Here is an 18319-nt window from a genome sequence, read left to right as displayed (position 1 = left end):
TCTATTCTCACATGGGTGGTGTCGCCGGAATCGTATATTTCATACTGAAAGCCGACTCGAAGCACCGATCGTAATGGACTGCGGATTGTAGCTGAGCTCCCAAGGTGAATTTCAGAGCGTTTGGGTACCCTACACTCTGGCTGTGCTTGACCGCGGGAAGAAAGGGGAATGCACGGATGCACTGCCAATGAATGTATGTTCTTGAACCTGATACATTGTATTCAAAGACGGTGGTGGTAGGCCGGGCGACTTCTTGCTGTCGTCCACATATCGTGAGGCTTCGTACGCTTGTACAATAGTTCCCAACTCCTCGCTAGCCCTATGACCCATCAAAGACGAAGCTAAATGCTGCTCGGTCAGACATTGATCCCAAAGATTTCGTGGTCAGCAGCGACTCTGCGCTTGAATAGACCCAGATCCGAAATCAGCGCCTCCATTTCGGCCTGCATTTCAGAGTCATGAGCACCCCCCTCGAGATCGCTTTCTGCACCTTCGCTGTGAAAGCCTTCATCCTCCCAAATCATGTCTGGTGTTCCTGGTCGGGACACAGACTTGGTGTGCTCCTTTCTGGCCACGGGATCCTCCTTGGGTTCCACAGTGGTAGCGCTCTGAATACGGATAGGGTTCCTCAATTCCTCGAGAACAAGATTTAGATGAATAGCCTGCGCTTCCTTTTCGCTCTCCAACTGCCTCACTTTTGATTCTGAAATCGCCAGTTTCTCTTCCATGATTTGCAACATATCCTCGTACTTGGCTGTGAACTCGCGTATCTTCTCCGACTGGGCTTCGGCCGACTCTTGCATAGCCTTCATTACTGGCGCACTTGCCTGCTCCTGGTGCTGGTCCAGTGTCCAGCGCAGCGCACGGATTGTTTCCTGCATCTCCATGATCTGCGCGTCCTTCTCTGCCGAAGACACGTGGTCCTGGTTGACAACAGCCTTGGTGCGGATACGTTTGGCCTGGTCGGCGTAACGAAGTGTAGAGAGCGTCTCGTCATAGTCAGAAGGCGCGATGCAGGCTATCATGGCAGTCTTGGAGTTGCCGCCGAGTGAGTCCTTGAGAAGCCAGGTCAGGATGGAGTCCCGGTAGGGTACGATGTCGCGAGCTTTGCGCTTGTTCTGGGAGCGTGGATCCGCAAGAGCAGCAATTACGCGGCCAAGCGTTGTGAGAGACTTGTTGATGTTGCCGCCTTCGCGCAGGCGTTGCCCGGTGGCTTCGGTGGCTTTGGCACGCTCAGAGCCAGCAAGATCGACGAGTCGTATGCGAGCGAGGCGTTCAGTGGTCTCATCTGTGCGATAGTCGTGATGGATCTGTTTGAGCATGATTGTGAAAACGGCATGGGATCGAGAGGAGGTGTCGTTCATTTTGGTGGAGGCAACTGTCCTTGAGTGATCACCCAGCCTCATGTATTTGAGGATCTCTTGATAGTTCCTGACCTGTATCTCGGTGAGGTCCTTGACGTAGGGTCCTTCGGTAGGCGACTCGCGGATCTTTAGGTAGTGTGGAGGGTCGGTGCGTGGCTGAAAAAGGTCTCGAACATGTTCGTTGTAGACTTCAAAGTATGACACTCGAACGCTATAGCTGATGTTGGGGCTCTCGCTGGCTTCGATGCGCTGGAACAGATCTTCGCATGTTCGCGGGATCAGCCCTGAGTTGTCTGGTGAGCCCATCATGGTGTACGATTTACCCGAACCTGTTTGACCATAGGCAAATATGCAAGTGTGGTAACCCTCAAAATTGTGGTCCAGGAACTCTTCTCCTAAGCAGTTATAGACATCCTCTTGCGTTGCATAGTGCTCGTCCTCAGTATTGTGAGACCAAAAGGAATTATCGAAAGTGAAGCTTTTCTCTTCAACGATTTTCCGAGACTGTGTCTTCTTGTTGGCAGGGTCACTGGACGGTGGCGCGAGAAGAGTCGTCGATTGTGTATCTGGGTCCATTTCGATCAGGCATTCTGCGCCACGATCTCGCTCTGATTCAATTAGCACACGGAAAGCAGCAAAGCAGCGACGTCTTTACCTCGCTGGAGAAATCCTCTGACTCTGACAACGACCTTGACATTGCCGCCTCCCGCCATGCTGTCAGGAGGAGGAGTGGCTGCTGCAACTGGAGTCCTGGATCGAAGAGAGGGACTTGAGGCAGAGGAAGTGAATGGCGTTCGCGGTCGGTCATCGCTTGCAATGATGCGCGCAGGCGCCATCACTTCACTGAGGAGTTCGATGCAGTCGTATAGCGCAGCCTGGTATCGATATTGGAGAGAAGAGTACATGGAATGCAAGCGTAAAAGCCACAGGCACGACTTCGCTTGGGTCAATACTAACGTGTTATAGCAAAGTGCTATGGATCACTGGGAAAGCGTACCTACTCAATTCGGCCAAATCCAAACAATCGTGGATTGACGTCACTGCGCTCAATGAACTACATATGAGACTCTTGGACACAACTTGTCTCACGGATGAGCCAGACAGGGTGATTATCACGTAGCTGCACGCTTAACACGGAACACAAGTGATTTGACTGAACCATCGTTACTTTATAATGGGAAGATTCAGACTTTGAACGAGTGCAGCGACGGATACAGCTTGTACCTACATTTTATCATCATCCGTTGCCATGGCGACCTGAGTTTGACACGCAAAGACCGCTTTGCTGTTCACTGGTGCTAGGGCATTTCAGAAGGCCCAAAGCAAAGATCTACAAATCCTGCGACTGTCTCGGTTTACCTTGTTGACTGGTACAGTCTATGGGCGCTGGTACTTAGTATACAAGGCCATGTAGCAGGCAATACCTGGACAACATCCAACGTCACCCCGGCTGAGTCAGCAAGAGTGGTGGCCTTAGACTGCTATTGCAGCACAAGAGAAGAACTCTCGGTGCCTAGAGCTTACTCACACGAAATTTCGAAACTTCAGATCTCTCAAAGGAGGCGCCGGTTACAGCAGTCATAGACGATGGGTTCGACATGGGTCAACGCACATTCTACGGCGGACCCATCCCCGTCGAGAAGGGGCCACAATCGTCCCGGGTTCGGCAGTGGCACAGCAAGACTAGAACGGGGTGTGACACCTGTAAGCGCCGCCGTGTTAAATGCACCGAAGAACGCCCTGTCTGCAGGAAGTGTTCCCTAGGAGGGCGCGACTGTATTTATTTGGAGCCACCTAAGGCCAAGCTCTTTGAACCGAAGACCGTCTCCCCGTCTCAATCGTCACCAACAGCCTCCCTGACGCCACCTGCTGAGCCTGAAGAGCAGCGCGCTCTCCAGTTCTTCAACGAGAAGACTGCGCTGGCCATGGCCACCTTTACCGACTTCACAAAAAGGTTCTGGCAATCTGCAATACCACAAGTGGCCGCTACCGAACATTCAGTACGCCACATGACTATTGCACTTGCTTCTCGTCAGGAAAGGAATCTCGTTACATCCAGCTTTGACTCATCCCGCCTGGAACGTATGGAAAACAAACATTACGCTCTTGGCCTATCCGCACTGACGAGAAACACCACAATAGGCGATGTCGAGGTTATCCTGCTTGCTGGGTCGCTGTTTATTGCTTATGGAAATTTTGAGCGTATGGAGAGGCAATCCGCCCAGGAATTGATGCATATGGGCAGCATAATCAAGATTCTCCATCAATACGCCGCCCGTCCAGGTTCAAAGCACAAATCCGACATCATCGACAGCTATATCACACCCATGTTCGTCCGACTCGAGCTTATCTACTCTCTCTTTATGATGGACCAACGCGGAGCAGAGTACAATGTGATTGTTGAGCCTTTGGAGCCTGAGATGCCCAGAATACTCTCCAGCCTGCTACAAGCTCGCCAGCTGTTTGTCTCGATATGCTGCTATCGCCATCATGCGAAATTTCGAGGACAGGCGTGGCATTATGGATCACCAAGTTTCCTTACAGTGCGGCAACTGTTCCTGACTTGGCATCGCCTCGTGACCACCTATCAAGCGGAGCTCTCGAGTACTTCGGAGGCCGAACAGCAACGCATTCTCATAATGCTTTCACAGTTTCGCCTGCTCTACGTCGCCTTCGTCTACTCGGCACGTATTGACCTCCATAAAATAGAGGAGCACCTGCGGCCAGCCCGTGTCGAGCTCCTGGAGCCGGAGCAAGTGGTCATGCGGTACGATCTTCCTGGGCGGTACGTACGTCTGTTGGCAGGGTTGGACTGGGAGTCAAAGCCGTGGGAGGATCCTATGCAGGTGAGACTGTGGCCCGTGGCTGATATTACCCACGCTCGTGAGGAATCAGCATCGATGACGCTGAAGTTCTATGTATGAGCCTGCGGAGGACGACAATATCCACCCTGGAATCCATATCGATCACTACGAAAATGACCGGAGTACGAGCATCGGCTCGAATGAGGCGTTACTGAGCCGCCTTGACGACTCGCTCCTCCTAAGCCATATTCGGTTTAGAAACGGTCAAGAAGCGCCAAGTTTCCTGGCTCGATCCTTCGCTATATCACACATTGCCTGTTGCAGAAAGTCAGCACATCTAGCCCGTCGACCTGAGTTACACGACAGGGTAGTTGTGACTTACTTGAATAGCATCAATCTTCTCCTGCCGCAGATCCGCCGACTTGATGCGCCTTTCCATATCTTCCATGATTACAGGTCTTGGTCGTCCGTTCACGAATGTTCTGTCGAATAGGTATTAGCCACATGTCTGCATAGTGCATGGGAACAGGCCGTACACGTAACGCAAGCCAGGGAAAGTTGCTTCATAGGCTCGATTCAAATCTGCTAGCTTTTCCGCGACGCCCTCAGCTTCGGCTTGGGCCTGACTATCGCGGCCGGCAGCAGACTCAGCAGCTTTCATAGCAGCTTGTTCCTGGCGGCTGAGCGCGCTGTCGACCTTCTTCTCCCCAAGTCGTGGATGGGCGCCAAGAATGACATCAAGCCATTTCTGATCAGACTCAAGGTCTGAGTTGAGTAGCGTATTGAACTGCTCGCCCACCAGGGCTATCAGGTCAGCGTAAGACGAGAATGTGGTCTCCGCAATCGGCGTGACGGAAAGAGTATGAAGCTGCGTGCTGGGCTCGAAAAGAAGGTCTAAGATCTGGGCCCGCGCGACTGCATCAAGGTTTGGAACATCTGCGATAGGCGGTAAAGAAGGGACGTCTGAGGCCATGATGAACTCCAGTAGGTCACCTTCGGAAGATTCGAAGTTACTAGAATGTTGACACCTCGTGGCCTTCTCAACGACACCATGGGTAGTCCCGAGCCTCATGGCATGGTGCCCAACACGAAAGAAAGCGTGAGCTCGCGGGGTTCACCTCTTGGCGCCATTCGGCTCGGCCTCCATACCCTGATAAAAGTCCCCTGCACCTTCCAGGGGCGGCTTGCAGTAGCGCACTGAAATATTCCGATGTACGGATACTCCGTAAGCAATGCAAACATGGCACCTCGCAAGCTCATTGAATATCTTTGTAGTCATCCTTCCTGAGTCAGTGTAATGTATTTGTTTCAAAGAAAGTCCCCAGTGCACAGGGTCAGCGCACCGCTGTCGACGAGGCAGGCTAAAGCCTCAGATTGATAACGTGAGTCTATATTCAAAGTTCCCCCACCTTGCGGGTATCTGCAGCGCTGTCGACTCGCTTACGCGATATGCATCAGCCCGCCCGTCATCCACATGTTCAGACTGATCCATGGGTGCTCAAGTTTCTATGTTTCAAAAGACCAAGATGAAGCTGCTGAGCGGCGGCAGAGGTTCGCCGAGCTGGCTTTATTGACGTGATCTCTCTTATGACTTGCAGACGAGGTTTCTGGCTAGTACCTGAATCTAATCAGGAAATTATACAGGGGGCAACCAGCCGTAACTAGGCCGTCTCGGGTCAAATCCCGTGGAGTGCCCCCTGAAACGTACTCACCGTAAAGCTGAATCGGCTTGGTGCATTGATCTCCAAAGGCTATCGTCGCTCACCAATGACAGGCCAAGCAGCCGGCTTTAACGACTTGGCCATTCTGAGCGCGCTCTGCAGTAGGCTTCGCGGTTCGTCTCAGGGCCTAGGGCCAGTACTCCGTAGTGAGGACCACTTCTCCTCCCTCCCTTCCTATCTCAAACATTTGCACAATGTCCCTCGGTCTCTTTCTTCGCTCCCAGATCTCACCACGGTAATCTGTAGCATGCGATGAGTTTGGCGGGCTTAGACACCCCGGCGGTTGTCGAAGCCCACCAGGCTTCGATAGCCGATCCCACTGGATGGTATGTCCGCCCATGTTTCCTTCGCGACGCACTCGGGACTAATTTTGCACTCAGGTTCTTGCTCAAGTACGAGGACGGCAGCCGGGACACTGTCGAGGTCTTCAAAACGGGCACGGGCGGTGTCCCTGAAGCTCGTAATGCGGTTGAGTCGTATCAAGAAAAGTCTCCCTTGTACGGGATGGTGCAGCACCGGAGGAGAAAAGTGATTCTCAAATATGTTCCTGAAGGCACATCGCGCATTCTACAAGGTCGGTTTATTCACTCGCAAACGGGCCGCAGTCATTAACGTGGTCACAAGTACGCCTAACTGTGCAGTTTCAAACCGTCGTCGATGCATTTACACCTCACGACTTCGTATTCTCCTTCATCACCCCCAGTGAGCTGTCAGAGCCTGCTATCGGCGTTCAGACCATGCTTGCCCCTTCTGCAGGCTCGATAACCTCTTCAAGCTCGTCGTTGCGACGGCGCAGGCTAAAAGACATCTCCGAAGATGCCGAGGAGCCCGCCGCAGTCCCACCTGAGAAGACTTCACCGCTGTCAAAATCAGAAGAGAAGGAATCCGCGCCTGTCCAGCCAGAAGAGAAGCGTGAAGAGGAGGCTGACGAGTTGCCGGCAAGCGCGTTGCGGGCGAAGGCGCTCCTAGCCATGCGCATTTCCCCAGAGATTGATATCACCGATCACGACGACCCAGCTTCTCGGCCGCGATCAACAACTTCGCACAAATTATCGGGTGCTGACGATCCCACATCGTTTGACACAGCCCCCATTCTGCCTCCAATCCCGATCAGCCCGGGCCTGGACAAAGATCTGCCTCCTCCGCCTGAGGCTGACAGGGAGGGGACTCGAGAACACGCAGGGGAGAGGGGAGAAGAGAATGTCGACAATTCCGAAGAGCCTCAAAAACAGCTGACAATCGATCAACTGAGACAATCACCTCATCTATCGCAAGCGGATAACACCAGCATTAGTCGATGGAGCAGTGATGTTGCCGCATACACGGTAAAGCCCAAGAAGAAGAAATTAGGTCCACGCCCTCACGTGGATCCGCCTGGTCGACCTCGAACATCGAATCTGTCGGACACCGGCGCAAGGCCACGTCCAGTCGCCAATCTTCCCACTACCGTCAAAGTATCCTCAGACAGAGCAAGAGGCCCCCCGCTCTCCTTCAGGCCGAGCTCGCAGCAGTCATCGAAGAGTGTCCCAGGCCGATTTCCCCCGAATCATCCCATGCTTCCTCCGGTACCATCACCAACACACATGTCAGGCTTTTTCCGTCAAGAATCTCGATCAGTCATGCCCAAAACGCCATCACTGACCTCCGAGATCCCATCGGGGGCAACCCCTGAGAAGATACGCCTCATGAAAGCCTTGCAGCTCCGGAAGCGTAACATGCTCGCGGCCCAGCGAGCATCTATGGTGCAAGAGGCTGAGATGGAGTCTGGAGAGAATGGTAATCTAGCTGATCCAAAACTAGTGTCCAGTACTGCTTCTCCAACAACTGCTACAAACGCATCGGAAGACCACTCGAGGGCAGAAGAATCATCTTTCACCAGTCGTGATGAACCACTCCACCGGCAAGCGTCCTTGTCATCAGACACAAGCTCCTCTATAACCCCAAGGGCCAAGGCGGAGCTGGAGGACAAGCCACCAAAAGCGTTGGCGAAGGAAGAGCCTATCAGAGCGGAAATCGCGCCACGGGCTCCGCCCAAGAACGAAAGCGAAGAAAAGGAGACTAAGGCGTCCGTTAAAGCATTCGAGGGTGGAGACGAGAAGGAAGCAAGAGCAGCTGTTGGCTCCTCGATTGAGACGTCACAGGGTCACAGAACCGCTCCCGTTGAGTCACGTCAAGCCGATCCAAAAGCATCTGGCGACGATAGCGCCGCTGTGACCTCCGCCCCGAGCAGCACAGCTTTGCGGGAGAAGAGAGGCCTCGCAGTACCACAGCCACTTCATATCTCGGCAGGTGCTGAGCTTTCGGAGCAATCTGATGGCGAATCGTTCATGGATGAATTGGCTAACGCAACAGTCCATGAGGCTAAGCCGGTCCTAGTCGGTCGCACGCCAGTGACCCCTATCATGTCCGCCCCGGCTCTCAGAGACTACAAAGATGGTAGCCACAGTGGGGAGCCGACCGTGCAGCCTCGATCAAGCTCTTCTGGACAACTGGAGAAGCCCAGATCATCTAGTGGACGCAGCACTTCCGCTCTCCCACATTGGCCCCCTTTACCCACAGAGCCTGTCCCTCAACCACTTTCCAAGAAGTCTACCTTAGGCTCAGGCATATCCAAGAGGATCAAAGCTCTGGAGGTTTTGTCCACTCGTGACTCCACGAGTCCACCTCGTCAATCAGTACGTGACATACCCTCAAAGCGGTCAGCTCTTGATACTTTTATGAAGCGTTCGTCGTTTATGAAACAAGCACCAAATGCATCGACTGACCAGTCTCCGCCTAAAAAGCTACCCGAGAGCCAGTCGATGGCCCCAACAGTGAGAACTGCTATGTTTTCCCGAGGTGGTGAGAATGAGAAGCCCGGTCTGTTCGCTCCTGCTCCCAAAGGCGAGGCCGTTTCTGTTACTGCTCGGATCGTTCGAGACCACGACCTGGTGCCACCTTCAACAGCCCCTGGAGATTTGAACCTGCACCGGAGTCCACTCATTGTCGAGCATGAGAGGCCTGGCGACCAACGACCCTCATTCAGCAGAGATTCCAAGATGCAAGATCCACCTCGAAGCCCGCAAAAGGGAGCGCGCTTTTCCTTCTCTTCATATCGATCGGCGAATCAAGCAAGATTGAATACGGCTGATTCGTCAAGCAAGCTTTCGTTCACCAGTAAGGCGAAGATCCCGCGGTCAGTGAGTGATAATTCATCTCTGTCCGAGGATAAAGCCAAGGGAAGTCGGGCCCAGCGCCTCATGAAGCGAGTGTCGAACCTAACAGGCAGACGAGGCACAAAGAACCTGTCATCTTCCTCCGTGGTTGATTTCCATCCTCAGGAGCATCCCGACACTATCGAAGAGGAGCGCAACGAACGGAATGGCTCTGTAGCAGAAAGCTTGCTCCATGTTGTTGACATTGGCGATGTCAACGTGCAATTTCCGGAGACACTTCTCTGGAAGCGCCGGTTTATACGAATCGATGATCAAGGATATCTCATCTTCTCGCCACCAGCGAATGATCCCAATTTGCGAAACGTTAGCCGCAAGTTCCACCTGGGCGACTTTCGACAGCCGACTCTGCCCGACTTGGAAAGAGAACAAATGGCATGGAGCGTATTGCTGGATTTAAAAGATGGAAGTTGTATTCAGTGTGCTTGTGAGAACCGAGCCGCGCAGCAACAAGTTCTACAGAGTAAGTCAGCACATCTTCCACTAGAACCCTGGACTAACAACTGGCAGTGCTCGTTGATGCCCACAGCGCTTATCACCAACTGTATGTTAATTAATATCTTCGAAGTTGTACATAAATGCACGTTCACGACGGCACGACTTTGCTGGCGTTTTGGGGAAATCATTTCTGGATGAGTACCTCTGGCGACATGCGCGTGGAGATACCCGAGTCACGTCCTGGGTCGCATAAGCAGCCACAGCTTGTCACTGTCCCTTCTGAATTTTTAAGACTTCTTCGACCACTGGCAGGATATCAGTGTATAGGACAGAGAGGGCCGGAAGTCCACTGAAGTAGTCCAGTGCCTCAATATTACGATGACTTACAAGATCTCACCTATTCAAAATGCTCAACACATCGGCCATAGTCTTGACGGGCACCTGGCAGATGACCCGAAGTTGTCAGCTCATGCTGTATTCTATTTTGGTGATAGACATCTCTCCAAGACCCCATTGTCACTTGTTCTGGATCTAAAGCGGCGAACCCCTGAGCAAGTAAACAAACGAGTGACGTAGCGCAAGGCTGAGGCAGTGAGTGAACAGGCTGGCAAACTTCCCGTTGCGGCGGATGTCTGATCGCAGGTGCTTGGAAATCAATTCTCCAACGGTATACCCGGATACTCTTTAAATTCCCGAATGTCCTTTGCTCCCGCCCAGTCCTAACATTCTGCCCGTACCCAACAATCATCAAGACACTACGCCAAGCGCGAGACACAGGACTTCAGATCAACCACCCTCGAACAACGCCCCCCGTCCCCCGGGACCATCATGGTCCGCCTACTCTCGTATCTCCTCCCCCTCCTCCCCCTCGCCCTCGCCGAATCTGTCACAGTCCTTGACCCCAAATCCTTCGACAAGGTCGTCTTCAACAGCAACAAGCCTGCCCTTGTTGAGTTCTATGCACCCTGGTGCGGTCACTGCAAGAACCTCGCTCCTGTCTACGAAGAGCTGGCCACCGCCTTCGCATCCCAGTCTGATAAGGTCACGGTCGCCAATGTCGACGCCGACAATCACAAAGATTTGGGCAAGAAGTTTGGCGTCACTGGCTTTCCCACTTTGAAATGGTTCGATGGCAAGCCGGGCTCGACGCCCGAGGACTACAAAGGTGGACGTGATCTGGAAAGCCTGACCAGCTTTATCACCGAGAAAACAGGCATCAAGCCTAAGGCGGCTAAAAAGGCTCCCAGCTCGGTTGTTATGCTAGACGACAAGGCCTTCAAGACTGAAATCGGCGGTGAGAAGGACGTCCTGGTGGCGTTCACTGCGCCGTGGTGTGGTCGTATGTTACACTTTGTCTTCTAACCCATTCTTCGTCCATGCCGTACCCGAGCTCAAACCCGAGTCCAAGCAATGGCTAATGTTTTCAATCTGACAGACTGCAAATCCCTCGCTCCTGTCTGGGAGAAGGTTGCCGCCGACTTCGCCGCAGAGCCATCGGTTCTTATCGCCAAAGTCGATGCTGAAGCCGAGAATGCGAAAGCAACTGCCCAAGAGCAGGAGATTTCGGGATACCCCACCATCAAGTTCTTCCCCAAGGGCTCCAAGGAGCCAGAGACCTACAGTGGCGGACGCTCCGAAGACCAACTCGTCGAGTTCGTAAACACCAAGGCTGGCACATACCGCATGACTGGTGGAGGCCTGAGCGTCGCCGCAGGCACCATCGAGGCCTTCGACGACATTATCGCCAAGTATATTGGGAAGGCGGAGTGGGAGAAGGCTGGCGCGGAGATCCAGAAGACCGCCGAGGGCGTGACGGGCGCGATGAAGGATTACTATCTCAAGGCGCTGGCCAAAGTTACTGGGAACCCGGAGTACGCCATGAAGGAGCAGACGAGATTGGCCGGGATCTTGAAGAAGGGTGGACTGGCCCCGGAGAAGATTGATGATCTGCAGAGGAGGAGCAACGTCCTTGCAAAGTTTCTGGTCAAGGAGGACGATGAGGCGAAGAGCGAGCTATAGAATGGCTCAAGCGTTTTGCGTCATGGGGAAAGGGATGCTTCGCCACAGCTGACGAGACCTGTTCTCGTGTAGACGCGCGCAAGTAGTCTCGCTGAGGAGCGAACGTGGACCATGAGGAGAAAAAGTAACATAAGGAAATACTTGTACGAAATCACCATGACAGTGGATATCTCTTTGGTAGCTCTCAGCTTTGCCCACGACGAGATTCAGTGTGCGACGATGTCCGACACTGAAGGCCTCTGGACAATTATTGGTTAGTGAAGTCATCGCATACTCGTATCTTACACCTTCAGTCGCTGTTCCCACTTCTCCGAGTCTTCGGCCAAGCTGACTGTGCCGCCTCCTCCGCTATACGAGTCAATGAGTCCTCCGAGATCATCACTACACCAGAAGCGGGACTTGGCTGTAGACCGAGTCGCATGACGCTTGCTCTGGCGCTCGGAGACGTCCACATCTGTGACTTGACACCCGGCTGCAGCCCGATAAAGGGGTTGCCCGAGGTATAAAACCAAGGTGCTGGCGCCGTGTGGCTGCTTGGTGGCACTGGCTGTAGTTAAGCAAGCTACGGGGGTTGTTGTGCCCATGCCTGCGGCTTCGGGATGGCGGAACAGTCGCGTACTTGGTGGTGTGCGAGGCGTCTGTGGCGAGCAGCGCTTGGGCCTTTGGACGTCCTGCGATATTTCCGATTTTCCAACGTGAGGAAGTCGTGAGGTGTATCGCTGGTTATGCTCCCACGGCAGGCTTCATTTAGTGGTAGTGCGGCGCCCCCGACTTCGTTACCATGGTCTCCAAATATCTCAATCGCGCTTCAAGTCTCGCGTCTAGCCTGTAGTATCGCCGTCCTTCGCACTCTCACCAATGCCCAGGCCCTTCACAGCACCACTATCCCTCAAGAGGATCTCCTGCTCCAGTCGGTCGCAACGCTCGGCCATATCGTCCAGTCGCGTCAGTATCTCATTGCTTATGTTACTGAATTTCTTGTCCAGGTCGCCCAAGAAATCATCAATCGCTTCGGCGAGGCGGTGGGATGCCTCTTGCGCGGTGGACGTGGACTGTGTCGTGGGGTCGAGTTGAGCCGAGGTGTTGGCTTGTAGTTGCTCCTGAGGAGGCGGCGAAGTTGCAGACATCATGGAATGTACAATCGAGTCAGTTTATAGGCCTGGACCGGACCAACGCTAGTCGTGTCGCGGCGAGGGTCCAGAGTTCTGAGAAGGGACGTCGCTAAGGAAGCTAGAGCACGCGTAATGTGTGGTTCGGGATGGAGTTGCGGAGACTTCAGTGCCGTCAAGGGGCAGCTGGATCAAAGCTGATGTTCGCAGAAGGATCGATTAGATCTCGAGCCAATCTGTCAATACGTGCGGCGTCGGAGTCGGGGTCGTCGAGGTCGCAACAAAGCCGTTGGATTTGGCGCTAACCAGAAATAGTAAGGAGGAGCTTATCGATAAGCTCGCCTGAGTTTGGCAGGGCAGAAAAAGTTGCCGTGTAAAAGCAGAACCACCACTGCCTTGTTCGGCGACTTGTAGAATTACTCTTGCTCCTCCAAAATTCCTAAGAAGCTCAGATCAACTCTCCCTCCTTCGAAAGGTCGGCATGGTCAAGAAAAGCAAGCTCCTTGCGGCGCTCGACGCTCACAAGGGACGCGACTATGAGGCGGAGAAGCGCAAAAAGGCGCTGAAAGCAGGCGAAAAAGCAAAGAAGGAGAAGGTCGAACGGAAGTTGCAGCAAATGCAAGAAGAACAAGACGCCGCTATCGACTCCGTACCGGCTCTGAATGCTGACAAGGCGGCAATCAGAGACAACAGCTCGGGAGAAGAGGGTGATGTTGACGGCGTGCACCTTGATGCGGAGGATGCCGCCGAGCATCTTTCAGACTCTGCCAATGAGGAAGATGAGGATGAGGACGACGACGAAGACGACGACGACGAAGACGACGAAGACGAAGACGTTGCACTATCAGATCTGTCTGACGAAGACAAAGAAGATACCGTCCCACACCAACGCTTGACCATAAATAACGGCCCTGCATTACTCGCTTCGCAATCACGGATCGCCTTACTAAGGAAGCATCCTCGCAAAGAAAAGGCGCCATTCCACATCCATAATTCTCTAATATCATCAATGCCAGCTGTGTCGGCCTCTGTGACTGACCCCAATGATGATCTTCTTCGCGAGCAGGAGTTTTACAAGGTCGCTCGAGCAGCGGCTCTCGAGGCGCGGTCACTCCTCAAGAAAGAGGATGTTCCATTCACACGGCCTAGCGATTACTTCGCTGAAATGGTCAAGAGTGAAGGGCACATGGAAAGGATTCACAAAAAGCAATACGACGATGCAGCTCAGCGCAAGGGTCGTGAAGAAGCGAGGAGGCAACGTGACGCGAAGAAGTTTGGCAAACAGGTACAGGTTGCGAAAGAGCAAGAAAGAGCGAAATTGAAGCGGGAGACGCTGGATAAAATCAAGGACCTGAAAAGAAGTACGGACACTCGTCACCATTCTAGAATCTTGCTAACTTTCTGCAGAACGAAAAGGCAACCCTTCAGAAGCCACTCGCGAAGGAGATGGCGACATGTTCGACGTTGATGTTGAGGCGGCACCAAAACAGTCACGGACAGGCCGAGATCGAGATGGCAGCGGTTCTAATGCCAAGCGTCAGAAGAAAGACTCAAAGTTCGGTTTTGGAGGCAAGAAGCGATTCTCGAAAAGCGGTGATGCGGAGAGCAGTGCGGACATGCGTGGCTTCAGCAGTGCGAAAATGAAAGGCAAAGGTGGCGGTGCCAAGAAGCGTCCGGGCAAGAGTAGGAGGGCTGCTGGTCGGTGAATGCATATTTCAGTCAGCTTTCGTCGAGCGCGACGATGCACCAGCCTCAAATGAGCTGTCAATACCATCAAGTTGGGAGCCAGCATTGCGCATGCCTGAGATTCTACGAATGCAACGGCCAAGATAAGGCCCGCCAAGACAAGGCTGGTTCCCCTGGAGGCCTACTGAGCTACCAGGAATGCTTCTCCTGCTGGAATGTGCGGGTACTCGCCTCACCCAGCCACTTGCGGCTGTGTTCGTCTACTGTCGCCGCCACCTCGTGGTATAGAATGTGTCTGTCCAGCAACATTGTGAAGCAATGCCTCTGCTGGGCTTCTAAATGTCACGATACCTGCCACACGCCTCAACATCTACAAAAGGGAGGTAGCAATCGCAATAGACCGTGAGATGCCAGACCACAGCTCTGATACAGACCAGACTTACTTTCGTTATCACGGAGCTACTCCATTCGTGCTTTCACGACTCTATATTCCCCGTGTACACAATGCTTTCAGTGCTGCTCACGGTTCTTCTAATGGCGACTCAGTCGTGTGCTTATGTTCAGATGTCATGGCCCTATCCCCTTCGAAGCCCGCGTGACCCTGCTGTCTTGGAAAATCTGAAAGACTATGACCTATCTTCGCCCCTCAGGAACGATGGCTCAAATTTTGCCTGCAAAAGATATCAATACAGCGATACGAATCCTCAAGCTGATGAGATCAAAGCAGTGTACGATTCTGGGAGCGTGTACAATATCAGCCTCGTCGGCGGGTCCACATACAGTGGCGGCTCGTGCCAGATATCCCTCTCTTACGACAATGGTCAGACCTTCAAAGTCATCCAGTCGATCATCGGAGGTTGCCCACTGACACCTAACTACAACTTCACTATCCCAAGCTTCGCCCCCTCTTCTAACACCGTGCTACTCTCGTGGTCATGGTTCAATCTTCTCGGCGACCGCCGGATGTATCAAAATTGTGCCCGCGTACAGATCGCCGGAGCTGCTCCTTCGCAACGACACCGTCGTGGACCCGGCTCGTACATGTCAAAGCGACAGTCATCCATGGACGAGCTTCCCGACATGTTCACTTGCAACATCGGCAATGGCTGCATGACTGTCGAGGGTCGTGAAGTTGTCTTTCCTGACCCTGGTCCTAACGTCGTGTACGGCCAAGATGCTGTCGTGGTTGATCCAGGTTCGGGTATATCATTCGAGGGAGCCAGCACGACTCCAGCGTCATCCTTGTCCCCATCCACAACGACCACCATGGATACCACCACTTCTGAACTAGCCTCATCCACTTCACTGTCGACAACTTCAGATTTGGCTACTTCGACAACTGAACCCATTGACACCACCTCGTCATCCACATCGACCACCATCGATACGACAACTTCCGAACTAGCCTCACCCACTTCACTGTCGACGACTTCAGAGTTCACCACTTCGACCACTGAACTCAACAACACCACCTCGTCATCCACATTTACGCCCCCTTTCCCCATGCCTAATGCTACGACTACTACAGGTGGCACGATGAGTGGCACCTTGCCCTATACCCCTTCTGCTTCTTCCGAATCATCTAGCGCGACCTACACGTTCACCTCGCTGGACTCGACCACTGAGACATTCACACCGATTCCCTCATCCACATCCTCAACTTCGACCGATATCCTTTCTGCCTCTAGCTCTGTTAGTGATCTCACGACCACCTCTCTCACCGCGACTTCCACCTCCACTCTCACCACCTCCCCTCTCGCCTCCTCAACCGTCGACTCTTCCACCTCGTCGTCGTCGTCGTCCTCCTCCTCCTCCTCCACCACAATCGTCGTATCTTCCACCTCCACTCTCATCACCTCCACCTCCTCCACAATTGTTGCCTCCTCCACCTTCACCACAATCGTTACCCCTTCACCTTCCACCCAATCAAGTACTGCTTCCTCCTCCACCCCAACCGCCACGGCTTCCTCCCTACCCTTGCCCTGCCAACCGGGCACTTTCGCCTGCAACTCTCCCACGTCCTTCTCCCAATGTGTGCCAGCCGCAGACGGCGGCACCACCTACACCTTCATGGGCAGCGTCGCCGCCGGCACGACCTGCGTCAATGGACAGATCATCCGAGAGAATGCAGGGCCCTGTTCGCCCAACGGCCAGATATTCTGCAATGGGGACATGGCGTTCTTCATGTGCGACCAAGGCGGGTTGGTGAGCATGGGATCGACGGCCGCGGGCACGGTTTGCCAGAATGGAGTGATCGTGGCCGCACGGTAGGATTGTAATGAGGATAATGGGGCTGTTTGTTTATATGGCGTTTGACATGATGAGACATGAATGATTATTGGACACGGGTAATGATTACGACGGCTTGATATACCACATAGTTATAGCGGACTGGAACCAAGGTGATAAAATGTGAAACCTTAATGAATAATATTCAGTATACAAGTGATGGCTGTTCTTGTTGGCTGACTTATTTTGATCCATCACCGAAGATTCGAGTCGTCGGGATGCAAAGCGCAAATACTCCAATTGGGCATGCACGCTTGACCCCTAGTCTCTTTGTCCCACGTGGTCCAGCTGCGTTGCATCGCAACACGCTCGCTATATTCAGTGGCATGGTCTGACCAGACTTTGTCTCTGCCCTCTGTAAGCAAGGGTCCGAGCCAGCGGTAGACAACAATGATCAGCCAGATCTGACGGCGGCCAGACGCGTCCGGAGACAGGCTCTCTCGGGATTGAAACATGAACTGCGTTTTGCAGCCCCTGGTGAAGCAGGTTCCCTTGCATCTTCCAATGATCTTGTCCTTGGCGAAGTCTTTCTTGTCTGGCTCGGAGATGCACGGTGGACCTTTGACTCCAGGAGGTAGCTTCTGGGTGTTGATGCACGATCGGCAGAACTTGCTGAGGATGTATGGGTCGCCCAGCTTGATATGCGGACACAGACGGAAGTCGACAGCTTGAAGAGCGTCCGAAACTTTTTTGACTTGGAATATCTCCTTATACATACCAGACGAACCACTGGTGCCACGGGTGTTGTACAGGGGCGATGGAGCTTGCATTAAGCCAATTTTGGAGATCAGCAGAGACTGTGACAATGGATTCTCAAGCTCCATCTGCGACGTTCCCTTCTCCGGCCGGTCAGCTATCGATCTGTGCCGGATGGTGTCTCTGCATCGTGAACAGGGCAACAGGCTCTCGGCACGAAACGGCGATGCTGGATCGGCTTTGACATGTTTCAAGGATTGGTTGTAGCTCAAATGCTTATGAGCACAGAGCCAGACCTGGCGGCAGTCTCGTTGCAGAGGCTGCTGGCGAACTTCTGAGGATGGGAAAGCTTGACGGGGATGAAGCTCTTTGCAATTACCGCAGACAAGCCGCTCCAGTTGAGTTGGATCCTGATCGCGCTCAATCATGCACAGAAACTCAAAGAGTTCTGCACCGACTAGGTAAAACGATTGGGTCTTGTACAGGTGATAGAAGCGACAACAACTCTGTCGCAGGCTGACCTCGCTGCTAGGCGACAGGTATTCTTGGATCTTGAGCAAGCATTCGGTTGGCAGAGCCAAGAAGCCTGCTTCTACATTGTTGAAAATCGTCCTCTCAGACCATCCTGTGTTTACGGAAGTACATTTCTGACGAGGAGATCGGTCGACAAGATCCGTGTTAGGAGCAAAAGACAGCTTTGTTATGAGCTGCTCATCCGACGGCGTCAAGGTCAGATGCCGGCTCGGTGCGGTCGACGATGATGGCTCGGCGTCCGGCACCGACTTGGTACGAGAAAGCTTTCGCTTGAATTTGCCGATCATTGGTTGATATCCTGAGCTCTTGTGGGAATGAGAGGGACCGCCAGAGGTTTCAAGAACTGAGAATCCTGGGGACATCTTTTCTACGACCAGGCTCTGGTCTGTTGCCACTGCAGATATTCTAGACTTTCTGGTCTGCGGGTTGAGTACTTGGTGAGGGGCT

At 53.3% G+C, this 18319-nt stretch overlaps 9 protein-coding genes across 9 annotated transcripts; 5 read left to right on the top strand and 4 right to left on the bottom strand.

The window, feature by feature from the left end:
- Nucleotides 1–356: 356 nt before the first annotated feature.
- Nucleotides 357–2077, bottom strand: HMPREF1541_03930 (uncharacterized protein; the record flags this gene model as incomplete). The annotated part of the gene is made up of 2 exons (XM_008718278.1): nucleotides 357–1972; nucleotides 2020–2077. The coding sequence occupies 2 exons, from the start codon at nucleotides 2075–2077 to the stop codon at nucleotides 357–359; spliced, it is 1674 nt and encodes a 557-aa protein (XP_008716500.1).
- Nucleotides 2078–2962: 885 nt separating this feature from the next.
- HMPREF1541_03929 (uncharacterized protein) lies at nucleotides 2963–4288 on the top strand (the record flags this gene model as incomplete). Its single annotated transcript, XM_008718277.1, has 1 exon — nucleotides 2963–4288. One exon carries the CDS (start codon nucleotides 2963–2965, stop codon nucleotides 4286–4288), a length of 1326 nt encoding a protein of 441 aa, XP_008716499.1.
- Nucleotides 4289–4432: 144 nt separating this feature from the next.
- Nucleotides 4433–5141, bottom strand: HMPREF1541_03928 (uncharacterized protein; the record flags this gene model as incomplete). Its single annotated transcript, XM_008718276.1, has 3 exons — nucleotides 4433–4483; nucleotides 4551–4650; nucleotides 4705–5141. The coding sequence occupies 3 exons, from the start codon at nucleotides 5139–5141 to the stop codon at nucleotides 4433–4435; spliced, it is 588 nt and encodes a 195-aa protein (XP_008716498.1).
- A 1000-nt stretch (nucleotides 5142–6141) lies between these two features.
- HMPREF1541_03927 (uncharacterized protein) lies at nucleotides 6142–9658 on the top strand (the record flags this gene model as incomplete). The annotated part of the gene is made up of 4 exons (XM_008718275.1): nucleotides 6142–6215; nucleotides 6270–6463; nucleotides 6514–9564; nucleotides 9612–9658. 4 exons carry the CDS (start codon nucleotides 6142–6144, stop codon nucleotides 9656–9658), a joined length of 3366 nt encoding a protein of 1121 aa, XP_008716497.1.
- Nucleotides 9659–10367: 709 nt separating this feature from the next.
- Nucleotides 10368–11558, top strand: HMPREF1541_03926 (protein disulfide-isomerase domain; the record flags this gene model as incomplete). Its single annotated transcript, XM_008718274.1, has 2 exons — nucleotides 10368–10878; nucleotides 10975–11558. The coding sequence occupies 2 exons, from the start codon at nucleotides 10368–10370 to the stop codon at nucleotides 11556–11558; spliced, it is 1095 nt and encodes a 364-aa protein (XP_008716496.1).
- An 821-nt stretch (nucleotides 11559–12379) lies between these two features.
- On the bottom strand, nucleotides 12380–12685 carry HMPREF1541_03925 (uncharacterized protein; the record flags this gene model as incomplete). The annotated part of the gene is made up of 1 exon (XM_008718273.1): nucleotides 12380–12685. The coding sequence occupies one exon, from the start codon at nucleotides 12683–12685 to the stop codon at nucleotides 12380–12382; it is 306 nt and encodes a 101-aa protein (XP_008716495.1).
- A 463-nt stretch (nucleotides 12686–13148) lies between these two features.
- Nucleotides 13149–14373, top strand: HMPREF1541_03924 (uncharacterized protein; the record flags this gene model as incomplete). The annotated part of the gene is made up of 2 exons (XM_008718272.1): nucleotides 13149–14028; nucleotides 14075–14373. 2 exons carry the CDS (start codon nucleotides 13149–13151, stop codon nucleotides 14371–14373), a joined length of 1179 nt encoding a protein of 392 aa, XP_008716494.1.
- A 484-nt stretch (nucleotides 14374–14857) lies between these two features.
- HMPREF1541_03923 (uncharacterized protein) lies at nucleotides 14858–16624 on the top strand (the record flags this gene model as incomplete). The annotated part of the gene is made up of 1 exon (XM_008718271.1): nucleotides 14858–16624. One exon carries the CDS (start codon nucleotides 14858–14860, stop codon nucleotides 16622–16624), a length of 1767 nt encoding a protein of 588 aa, XP_008716493.1.
- A 212-nt stretch (nucleotides 16625–16836) lies between these two features.
- On the bottom strand, nucleotides 16837–18234 carry HMPREF1541_03922 (uncharacterized protein; the record flags this gene model as incomplete). Its single annotated transcript, XM_008718270.1, has 1 exon — nucleotides 16837–18234. One exon carries the CDS (start codon nucleotides 18232–18234, stop codon nucleotides 16837–16839), a length of 1398 nt encoding a protein of 465 aa, XP_008716492.1.
- Between the last annotated feature and the right edge of the window lie 85 nt (nucleotides 18235–18319).

This window comes from Cyphellophora europaea (genome assembly GCF_000365145.1).
Source record: "Cyphellophora europaea CBS 101466 unplaced genomic scaffold supercont1.3, whole genome shotgun sequence".
In the NCBI taxonomy this organism is placed as follows: Eukaryota; Fungi; Ascomycota; class Eurotiomycetes; order Chaetothyriales; family Cyphellophoraceae; genus Cyphellophora; species Cyphellophora europaea.
This window is presented reverse-complemented; position numbering and strand designations above follow the sequence as displayed.